At 40.2% G+C, this 12,111-nt stretch overlaps 1 protein-coding gene across 1 annotated transcript in view; it reads left to right on the forward strand.

The window, feature by feature from the left end:
• RYR2 (ryanodine receptor 2) overlaps positions 1-12,111 on the forward strand; it is a 663,784-nt gene that overhangs the window by 419,992 nt on the left and 231,681 nt on the right. The window contains exons 28-29 of the mRNA XM_058669392.1: positions 4,307-4,515; positions 8,266-8,440. Of these exons, the coding sequence (XP_058525375.1) occupies positions 4,307-4,515; positions 8,266-8,440 (384 nt within the window). The remainder of the gene's footprint in view (positions 1-4,306; positions 4,516-8,265; positions 8,441-12,111) is intronic.

The following is a 12,111-nucleotide window of genomic DNA, read 5'->3' on the forward strand; positions in this document are numbered from 1 at the left end:
CATGCACATGAGTTGGGAGTGAACTGATTCTGGCTCAGTGAACTGCAGCAAAGTGGCATTCTACAGGTTCCACCCAAGACAGGTCTGGGTAACCCTCACACCTGAGAGCCAGGAGAACTCTAGTAGTGGTACATAAGGTGCAATTTTGTATGGTGTGGCAAAGGCTTTAAGACTGCAGGGGACAACAGTGAGCTGTGAATACGCTGAGCTGAGAGTGAACTCACTGAGCTCAGTGCATTGCACTGGTGCCACATCAAAAATAATACTGAATTTGGCATTGTATGGGTTGAAATAGGTCTGTGTGTCCCTCAGACTTAACAGCCAACAGGTTCTGTCAAGATCAACTCCACCAGCAACCTCACTGTTTAGGACACCTGGTATCTCCCTAATCCTGGGACCTACTCCCACCAGAAGTAGGAGAAAGGTTGCATCCTCAGCGTGGTATTACAGCAAGTGGAGAGTGATGAGCCAGGAGCTGGGGTTACAGAGACCATGGTGGAAATCTAACATAAGAACCCAGACCTGGAACTCTCTGGAGGGAGTGGCACAAGTGACTGCAAACAAAGAGCCTTGTACCAACCACAATAAGTAAAATCAAATTGTAGACCTGTGGGTGACACAGTTTAGAAACCTGCTCCAAGGAGAAGACTCTGCTAACCAGAAGTACAATGATCAAGAGAAAAAGAAGAGCCAAAGGCACGATGAATATTACTGAAAACTCCCCTACAAAGGATCAGAAGCCTTTGCCAACCTCAGAGTTAACTGAGGAAGACCTTGAGAAAATGGAGCAAAACAGATTCAAAGCACTTGTCATAAAGTTTCTTATCAACAACAAGAAGCATGTAATGCAGTAGTTCAAGGAATTTAAGGAATATGTCACACAGGAAATGAATCAAATAAAAACTGACATCAGAAATTAAGAATACAGTGGAGCAAATTGAAGGTACAGTGGAGAGTCTCCAAAATAGAATGCAGGAGGCAAAAGAAAGAATCTCAGAATTAGAAGATATTTCCTGTCACCAGGGGAAAACAATCAAAAAACTGGAAGCAGAGCTGGGTCTAGGGTTAAAAAAAAGTATTCAAGAACTGAAAGACACTATTAAAAGGCCAAATATAAGACTTATGGGAGTCTGAGAAGGTACAGAAAGAGAAGCTAGGTTAGGATACATGTCTTCCTGAGACTCTTAGGGTTTACAGCAATTGATAAAGTATAATTGTTTTAGAAAACCTAACATATTTCTGTTCCCTTCTAGATGCAAAACTGTAGCATTTTGAAAAGTCAAACGAGTTTAATAATTATAAGTTAAAATTCTGTATGATCCCTCAAAATATTTTTTCTTGGGTCCAACATGGTAGCCTAGTGGCTAATGTCCTCATCTTGCAACTGCCAGGATCCCAAATGGGTGCCAGTTTGTGTTCCAGTGGCCCCGCTTCTCATCCAGCTTCCTACTTGTAGCCTGGGAAAGCAGTTGAGGGTGGCCTAAAGCCTTGGGACGCTGCAAAAGTGCGGGGGGACTGGAAGAGGCTCTTAGCTTTGGAACGGCTCAGCTCCCGCTGATGCAGCCACTTGGGGAATGAAAATCTTTCTCTCTTTCTCTCTGTAGATCTGCCTTTCCAATTAAAAAAAAATTCAGAATTGTCAATGTTAGTCATAGTGTAATTCCGTAGGAACTCCAAAGTCAGCTTACATTTGCCTGTCCTGTGATGGGTTTATGCCCCAATGCTACATGCTAATCCTTTCTTTGTTTCAGTTGTAATTTTTATAATTGCTACCACCATTATTAAAAAGAATTAATGATGATTTTACTGGCCTTGTTTATATCTAAACTCAAATTGTTACATGGGATGAGCTTGCTGTTTATGGTATTTATTGATAAGCTTTGCAATTCATCTGGATTATTGCTGTAGTTCTTCATATGGTTCTGCCAAATCAATGGTTAGAATGTTGTTACACTTTTATAAAAGCCTTCCCAATTCATCAGACAGAAGCAAAGGAGAACTGATAGTTAGCCAGTATCTGTTAACTCAGTGCCTGTTCCTGGAAGCAGACAGGAACGTAAGTGATGCTAGCATTACAAGAGTCCTGCTAGCTGATGCTTACTAGTGGTGTATGTTAGTGGTATGTTAGCAGGGTCACTGAAGTGTCCTCCTCTAAGTCATGCAGGTTTTTAGCTGAGATAATATATCAGTTCAGGTGGCCCTTGTCTCTGTCTCATAGTGTCTGAAGGGTTTTCCTTGTGGTCATTCTGGCTCAGGATTCCTCTAAGAAGTTTGCCCTCTAGTGCCCAATCTCAGTCACTTCAAATTTCAAATTTGCATTTTTTTTCTTTAATATTCATTTATTCATTAATTACATTGCATTACATGACTGGGATTCCCCCCCCTTCACCCCAAACCCTTCCCCCATCATGAATTCCTTCACCTTGATGCATAACCACAGCTCAAGTTCCGTTGAGATTCCCTAATTAAAAGTTTACACCATACAGAGTCCAGCATCCCACTTGTCCAGTTCAAGTTCAACGGCCTCTTAGGGAGGCCCTCTCAGGTTTGTAGGCAGAGCCAGCAGAGCGTCACCTCGATCAATGAGAAGCTCCAACATATCATCAGCAACAGTCCAGGTATGATGAGGCTGGTGCAGAGTCCACTGATTGACATAGTCCGTCTTAGGGTTTCCCCTTGTCCAGTTTTCCGCTGCAAGCATAAAGCTGAGGTGGTTGATTCATCTACTCCATTTTCCATCTTTTTTTGATTAATGCTTTGATTCCTCCATTTTGTTCAGGGGAATCCCCCTAAAAAAAACTTTGAGGCATTCCCAGTCCAGGCTCCTACATGTACTACTAGTAAGCACAGTGCCCGCCACCGTCCATCACTCCGATCAGCTGATGGTTTTAACCCCTGGGTTGGTTCTCTTCTGAGCCCCGACCTCTATTGGAACCAATGAGTATCGCATCTCTCCCCGGCTCTGCCCATCACACTCTCGTCCCTCACTTAAACCAGTGCGTGGCCTAGTGGCTAAGGTCCTCAAATTTGCATTTCTTAATTTTTTTCTTAATTTCTATTATGTTCACCCCCTTCATCAGAGATCAGAAACCCTTAAAGAATGCCTAATATTGGACCCAAACCTCTAAGACTGTGAACTAAACACATCTTTTTTGTTTGTAAGTTAGATGCCTCTTCAGTTTTTGTCAAAAATGTTTTCCTCCTTATACCCACATTGGTTTTGATTTTGAACTCTGGCCCCCGTTATTCACTCCCTGCCATTGTCCAGTTTTTTACAAACAGATTTGTAAGCATAGCAGATCACACTGAAGATGTGATAGGATTCAGAATGTCTGCGTTAGGATGATGAATGCCTTCGCCGCCCTCAGAGAAGCTGCTGTTCTTGCCATGCTCTGGTGGCTCCTCCAGCTCCCCACATAGAGCACACGCACCTGGCTGCTGCTTCCTCCTCTCTTACCCACAAGTGACTGTTCCATCTTCATGCAGAGCAGTGGAGATCTTTTTTATTGCCATCTTTTCAGCTATGCCTGCAAGCTTATCTGGTCTTCTATTGCCATATCAGGTTGTTTTGGATTTTTTTCCCCTCAGGATCGCATTTCCCCCTTGAGAAGGAGCTAACTGTGGAGACATGGCCTACACCAGCAGCATTACTGATATTTAACACCCAGGCTCTCCAGGGCAATTCTTGAGCTTTCCACCTTGCCAAGCTGATTTCTACTAACGGGTTGATCATGGATACAAAAACATATAGTGAGAAGTGAAACAAGATAAAAATGGAAGGTTATTACTATCACGAATGCAAGTTTAATTACTAAAGTTAAATGAAATCCTCCTGCTATGCTTTGAATATGATTTGGCTGTCAAACTCATGTAGGACTTTAAGCTCCAAAGTCATATGTTAATGATCCTAAGATAGTAGAAACTTAAGTCATTTATGGTGTCTAATTCATTATGGTGCCATACTTCATTTATGGTGATCAGCAGAAGGGGGTTCTCACTTCCTTGGGCCTTGCCCTCTTGGAAAGAAGAAAGGGTTGTTGGAAAAGATGGGGTTTGGTCCAGCTTCTCTCTGTTCCTGGGTCTACCATCTTCATTAGAAGTCAAACAAACCCTTAAGGGCTGCCTAATCTTGGACCCAAACCTCCAATAGTATGACCTAACTAAATCTTTTTTTTTTTTTTTTTTTTTTTTTGGTAAGCTACGTGCCTCTGGAATTTTGTTGTAGTATTTAACAAATGGCTAATATACATCCCTGATTTCTGATTTCCTATTTAGTGACTACCAGAATCTCTTTTAAAATTTACAGCTGCCAGGGCCGAGGTGTGCAGTGGTACAGGGGAACGGTTCCGCATCTTCCGTGCAGAGAAGACCTATGCAGTGAAGGCAGGGCGGTGGTATTTTGAATTTGAGGCTGTCACTGCTGGAGACATGAGAGTCGGCTGGAGCAGGCCAGGCTGTCAGCCAGATCAGGAGCTTGGCTCTGATGAACGTGCCTTTGCTTTTGATGGTTTCAAGGTGAGTCGACTTCATTGGGTCTTGCATTTTATAGTCCCTGTGTTCCAGGTGCCATGCTGCCAGCACTAGGTGTTATGTTATGTTATGTTATGTTATGTTATGTTATGTTATTTATTTATTTATTTATTTTTGGTGGTAAAATAAGCAGCACTTGAATCAGTACATGGAAACATAGTTCATAGGAAAAAATGTTCTAGAAGTTTCCAAGTCTTTTTTCTTATGCCATGAGTTCTATGAAATTTACCAAATAATCTGTTTTTCTTCTGTGCTTGTCAAAATGATTAATCAGCTTTGTCTATTAAATGTGTTAAACGTATACAAAGAAAAATGCTTAAACTTAAGGAAAACAAAGGAATTCCATATAAGGAAATTGTCCTTGGAAGTTAATTTTATGTATAAGCTTTAATAGAATAGTTAAGGGTAAGATGTTTCTAATCACAGTTTTCATTTTCAACAGCATCAGTTTCATTTTTTTTGAGCAACACTTGTCATCCATGTCATTCATTCAATTATTCATTCATGATACAGTTCCATATGCATAGGAATTCCTGCTTCCACTCCTTTTACCTGCCCCTTGGTTTCCCCCGATATTATTACATTACATAGTCTTTCAGCAACAGTAACAAGTCCAACACTCTGCTATTTAAGTGTATTATGACTATGCGTGGCTTATAACTGGCAGTTTAAGGTATTTGAAGGAATAAACCAGTGGTTGGGTACAATTTGTGTTTGTGTGTGGCTCAAACTAATTACTTGGGGTTTTAAATTTTTTAAGATTTACTGATTTTTATTGGAAAGTCAGATATATAGAGAGGAGGAGATACAGAAAGATCTTTTGTCCAATGAGTTACTCCCCAATTGGCCACAATGGCCAGAGTTGAGCTGACCTGAAGCCAGAAGCCAGGAACTTGTTCTGGATCTCCCACGCAAGTGTGAGGTCCCAAGGCTTTGGGCCATCCTCGACTGACTTCCCAGGGCACAAGCAGGGAGCTGGATGGGAAGCAGGGCTGCCGGGATACGAACCAGTACCCATATGAGATCCCAGAGTGTGCAAGGTGAGAACTTTAACCACTAGGCTACCACGCCAGGCCATAATTACTTGTTTTTAAAATGTAGCTTTAGCTTTGTTTTTCCAGAGAATCAGATTTAATGAAATACGGTAGGTGCTAGCTACCGCTAAGAAGTTAAAAATCCTCTTTGTGCGAGTCAAACTTGCAGTGTGCAAGCAAGATCACGCCAGAGAAATCTAGGATATGTTAAGGAGTCTTTATTAACCAAGCTTTATGATAACAGGGCGTGCTAGGATTAGGAAATGACAAGTACATGTGGCAGTCCAGTCTGAATCAAAGCGCTGAGAGGAACAAATGGTCATTACCCTGAAACCCACCCATTAAACTGAAGACCTATGTCCCAGCTTCCCCAGTAATGTAAGTTACCCTAAGAGTCATATAGTGACCAAACTGGGAACACTTCCAAAGCTGTAAACATTTACCTTTTCCTGGCTGCTCTGTCCATATTTCATTACTGCTAGGTCTCACTTCTCCTGGAACTCTTGAGAAGTGCACAAATTAGAAATACAAAGCATCTGAGCATTGACGTCATCACTGATTCACCTAAGCAGTGAACAGAGAATTAGGAATACAGACATACAGGGGCCATGCTCAGGAGCTAACTGTCCTCAGAGTCTGTCTACAGGAAGCCTTAGAGCAAGCAGGTACTGGGGAGGTCAAGAGTTGGAGTGCAAGAGCTGTGGAAGCATGTAACCAAGAGAGCTAGCCTCTCCCTATCAAGGACCTTTATGGGGTCTTGCAAAAGGAGTGGTAATGCAACAGTGCAATACCGCCCCCTCAGGTGATGATACATGGGCAGAACATCCATGTCGGGTGGTGTATGTGTGGTGGGGGCAGCTTCCAAGCTCGTGACTCTGAACTAGCTGCCTATCCCACAACAAGAGCTGAGGCAAGGGAGGGACCTCAATTTAGGGATAGGCGAAGGTGGGTGGTTAGTAGGTTCTGGTTTTTATGCCCTTTGATGTTTGATTTAGTTATTATTTTTTTAAAGTTACTATGGGGATGGCATGGTTGTACACAGGCTAATCTACTACCTTCACCACTGGCATCCTTCTGGCAGTCCATGTCCCCGCTGCTGATCCAGCTCCCTGCTTATGGCCTGGGAAAGCACTGTGGGAGAAGTGGAAGTGAACCAGCGATGGTAGATCTCGGTGTCTTTCCTTTCAAATCTGCCTTTCAAATAAAAAAAGTAAATCAATGAGAAGGATTCTATCATCAACTTCAGTGGTGATGATATACAATTACATACCGGTTCACAATGAAGGGGATTCTTACATATAATGTTAAAATAATTATAATTACTATGGCTACTTCTGTGTCTATAAACTACTAGAATAGGGACTAGCATTGTGGCACAATACATAAAACTGCTGCTTGCGGGCCTGGCAGCGTGGCCTAGTGGCTAAAGTCCTCGCCTTGAAAGCCCCGGGATCCCATATGGGCACTGGTTCTAGTCCTGGCGGCTCCACTTCCATTCCAGCTCCCAGCTTGTGGCCTGGGAAAGCAGTCGAGGACGGCCCAATGCATTGGGACCCTGTACCCGCGTGGGAGACCCGGAAGAGGTTCCTGGTTCCCGGCATCGGATCAGCGCGCATCGGCCCATTGCAGCTCACTTGGGGAGTGAAACATCGGACGGAGGATCTTCCTCTCTGTCTCTCCTCCTCTCTGTATATCTGACTTTGTAATAAAAAATAAATAAATCTTTAAAAAAAAACTGCTGCTTGTAATGTTGGAATCCTAAATACATGCCAATTTGAGTCTCTGCTGCTCCACTTCTGATCTAATTCCCTGCTAGAGGCCTGGGAAAAGCAGCTGAAGATGGCACAAGTAATTGGGTCTGCGCTACCCATGTAGGAGACCTATATAAAGTCCCTGGCTCCTGGATTCTGCCTGGCCCGGTCCTAGCTTGTCTAGAAACTAAATCAATGGATAGAAAATTCTCTGTCTCTATCTTTCTCTTTCTCTCCCTCTCTCTACAACTCTTTTAAGTAAATTTTAAAAAATCTTAAAATTAATTAGTAGGATATGCTATAGATCTGAAAGTTTTATCAAAATTGTATTTCAAGTATAGTTAGGAAATGTTACTAATGTATACATGTAAAAGAGTTTCTATCTATACACAATGTTGGCTTGTTATTTTAGTGTATTTCTTCAGAATATTTTTAGGTTTGGTTTGAAGCTTTTTTGGTTTTAGTACATAACTACAGTGCTAGTGGCACTGGTCTCACAGAATGGGATTTTATTTTGAAATAGATGGAACTTCAATTGTTTTTTTTAATGAGAAATTCCAAGATCATATTTCCTTGCAGTGGGAATCAAGAAAAATGACCCTGATCCTGGGAAGCATTCATTTTAGTAGGAGAAAAAAATTCTAAAATAATGTAGGTTTTCTTTTAATACAAAGAATGCGTGGGTTCAGTTTTTTGGATAGGCTCTCAAAGTTATTAAATAGCATTTGGAATTTTTCAAGAATCTGTACTTTTTGGTGTTAATATGAGATTTAGGATTCCCAGATATCTGCATACTGCCTAGCATACACCAGCGGAGTGAAATGTTAATGCGAGTTGATTCTACCATTGCTTTGATGATGAGTTGCAGTACTGAAGAGGGCAGGATAGGGGTAGCAGTGCTGTTTCCTGAGTTCCTGTGTGACCAGACACTCCTCTCCTCTCCTCTGCAGGCCCAGCGGTGGCACCAGGGCAATGAGCACTATGGGCGCTCATGGCAAGCAGGTGATGTTGTAGGGTGTATGGTTGACATGAATGAACACACCATGATGTTCACACTAAATGGAGAAATCCTTCTGGATGATTCAGGTTCTGAATTGGCCTTTAAGGACTTCGATATTGGTGATGGTGAGTATCCTGGCTTTTGTGTTGCTGTTTCATGTGCAGCCTAATGAAGCTGTTGGTTTTCTGCCATCCTGGCCAGCCATCTTTCCTTGACAATGAGTGAACTGATGGTTTATGGCCATGAAAAGCACGGGTGCCGTTTGAGTTAAGGTGCCTTAGGAATTACTGTAACAGAAATGCTAGCTGTACCACATAGCTAACATTTCAGTGACATGGAAAAGACTTTTATGAGGGAAACAACAAAATAAATAGAATCGTTTCCCCACATCATTTTTTTTTGTAGACCTTTGTTGTTTAATCAGCTGTTGATAGCCTCTTTCTGTAATTTATTTCATAAGAATGAAATGAGAATCTATTTTAAGAATTTCTGCTGGATGCAGAGAGGATAAAAATGAATAAAACAGCACCCTGTCTTTGTGGAGATGACAGTTTGCTGTTCAGTGGATAAATCCTAAAGAAATGCAGGCCCTTCCAGGAAGCACTGGGACTCTGAGATGAACCTGGAGCCAAGTTTAGAAGGAAAGGTGGAAAGTGTTGGTGAGGAAAGAGAACATGTCTGTTCTTCATAGCTGCACTTGTAAGTGTCGAGGCCGTTGGGCATGAAAGGTTATTTACATGTGAATCTGTTTAAATTATATAATGTTGAAAACTGAGTTTCTTAGTTTTACCACCGCCTTAGATGCATTTAGAAAACACTGGTGGATATGGTGGTGTCCCTGCCGGACAGCGCAGAGCCGGGAAGTTTCTACCACCACAGAAGGTTCTCTTGGACAGTGTCTCTCTGGAGAATATCGGCAAGATGGTGTTCAGTTTTTCTATAAGTATCTCAATTCAGTTTGAGCCTAACACATTTTTTCTAAATGAACTTATATCCTGTTGTATCTGTGCATATATGAATATAAAATACATATACATACTTTTGGCTTGAAAATTTACCACAATCAGTATTTTAATATTCTTAAACCCATCACCAAACTTTAAACATTAGCTCTTTATTTGCATTAAGTTATGTATTCATTCACCTAGCAAGCTTTTGAGTAAATACAAGCAGCATTTTCCAAAAGCCATATTTGTAGATATAATAGAAATTGCTCACTTTCATACTTTAATTTCTGTTTCAGAGACATAGTCCCTGAGCAGTGAGACCATCACTTTAATTCTGCAATACCCTTGTCTATCTGAGGTTGCCTTTAGTGGTAAAGAAGTATCAGGGGAAAGTGGGAAGTAGAGTTTTCCCAGTGTTACCCATCTGTTCCAGCCTCTACTGTGGAGATGATCTGGGGTTTAATTATTTAAGTTAGTTTTATTGAAAAGTATTTGAGTACCATGATTTCCTTCTTTGGTATTTAAAAAAAAACTTTTTATTTATTATTTAAAAGATTTTTGTCTGATCATGTTTAGTTCTCTATAATTAAAATAATTAATTATTTTTAATCTGTTTTTTTGTAGGTACAATTCTAAGAATAAAATAATACTCCCTTTCTCCTTCCCTTTCTTTCTTACCGTCTTTCTGTTTTTAGTTTTGGAGGTATCATATTTTAAATCTATATTCTAGTAAAAAAAACTTAATGTTTCACCGAACAAGATATTTTTCTCTAGTAAAAAACAAAAAAAATCTCAGTTTGGTGGGAACATAGGCAATGACTGTAAGCAGTCATTGGTGAGAAAATGACCATTTCATTCTTATATAGTAATTTTCAAAACTTGAGATAAGTATTTTAATACAAGGGAAAGAGAACAGTAGCATGATAAAGCTTGGTAAACAGCAAAATAATCATATTCAAAAGGTAAACCCTTCTTTTTAAAATTTTGTAATTTACGTAAAGGGAAAACATTCATGTATTTTGTATATGCAGTTTTAAGAGGGTGAAGGCATGTCCCTCTGTACAGCTCTTCCCACCCTTCCTTCTTCATTCATACATTGCCTCTCGTTTATTTTAAACATTTTCTTTTAATTTTTACGATATGTTTTCAATTTTCTTTATAATTGTAAGCTTATCTCTGTGCTAAAGAATACAACATGTAGTAAGTAGAAAAACCACCACCCCTCCAAAACATAGACAAATGTTATAGGTAATTAATCTTAAAATGACATTTAGGCTTATATTACATTCTTGTACTCTGCCTATTGCTACTACAAATCATATGGTATCTGTCTTTTGGGAACTGACTTATTTCAATAAATATAAGTTTCAGTTGTGTCCATTTTGTTCTAAAACACAGGGTTTTGTTCTTTGTTAAAGCTGAATACTATCCCATCATGTATATATTTCACAGTGTACCAAATGTCCCAGCCATTCTACTCCTGAGAATATAGTTTAAGGAAAGGAAATCAGCCCAGGGAAGAATTTCTGTACCCCCATATTTATAACAGCTCAACTCACAATAGGTAAGAAGAAATGGGAAATCAACCTAGATTTTCATCTAGCTGAGGGCTGGAAGTTAAAAACCTCTAAATGCTGCCTGCAGGAGCTGAGAACAGCCCTTGGACCACAGGGACCAGACGCTGCCAGCAAGCAGGGAGAACAGAACCTCAGATAAATGTCTGCCTTTAGCCAAAACTTCAGTCTCAGCCTCATGAGTCTGGGCAGAGAACATAGCCATGCCATATCTGGACTCCTATGAAATTATAAGTGCATATTGCTTTGAAGTATTAAGTTTATATTGGTCAGTTCCACAGCATTAGTAATGTAATACATTAACCAAGCAGCTGCTTACAGATTCAACTGAGCCTTCAGATGTGTGAGGTCAGCAGAGGCCGTCCTTGGTGCCATTCTCTACTCTGCAGGACAGAGAACAAGAACCCTGGCTTGCCAACAGAGAAGCCTCAAGAATTCCTGCTCAGCAGGAGTCCTTTTAAATGTGTGTGTAATTCTCCAAGTCCAGATGCAGAACAGTTCACCAGCCATTCCTCATCATGTTGTGTTGTGTAATAATGCAGCTGACATTGCAGCTCCACAGAGGTTTAGTATTCCATCAAGCAAGGAAAGTGCTCTGTACCAGGAGCATGGCAGAAGTCTCCTGATTTGCCCATAGTCTGGTCTGTTTTGAAAAAATCAGAGATTACTTGGCATCAAGTGCTGAGACTGTAACTATTTTTAGTAGTATTTTGTGTAGTGATAGTGATTCTCACCTCATCATGTTAGTTATGGGACAAAGTACTAGAAATGTTATCTGTATAGGACCCAGCATTGATTACTAAAAAGCAAGCAAACAAGCAAAAAGCAGTTTTGCATTCTAAATACCATTCTCTAACGCATGGATTGCTTTCTTTGGGTCTATTCTCTGCAATATGGACACAATGTATTTCTTAAAACATGTTCATATAGTAGATTTCGAGAGTCAAGATTGTTATTTCAGTAGGAAATTATTCCATGTATGTATTCTTGAGTCTTCAAATTACATTTCATATATAGTGATATTTATTGCACTAATATTATGTCAGTAAATAGTTACTAAGTTTTCCTAATTTTAAGGGATTCCCTTCTCAGCTAGTTCTTCAGTTTGTTTTCCTGCTCTGCTAAAGCTCCCTCTCTGCTGTCACTGTAAACTCCAGGTTCTTTCCTAAATAAACTGTAATCATTATTAATATAGCTTAAAATCCAGTATAAGAAAAGCCAAAGTAAACCAGAAAAATAGAACTAAAAAATAATAAAGCCAAAAAAAAAGAAAGA

Source organism: Ochotona princeps, chromosome 10 (assembly GCF_030435755.1).
Source record: "Ochotona princeps isolate mOchPri1 chromosome 10, mOchPri1.hap1, whole genome shotgun sequence".
NCBI classification, from domain to species: domain Eukaryota; kingdom Metazoa; phylum Chordata; class Mammalia; order Lagomorpha; family Ochotonidae; genus Ochotona; species Ochotona princeps.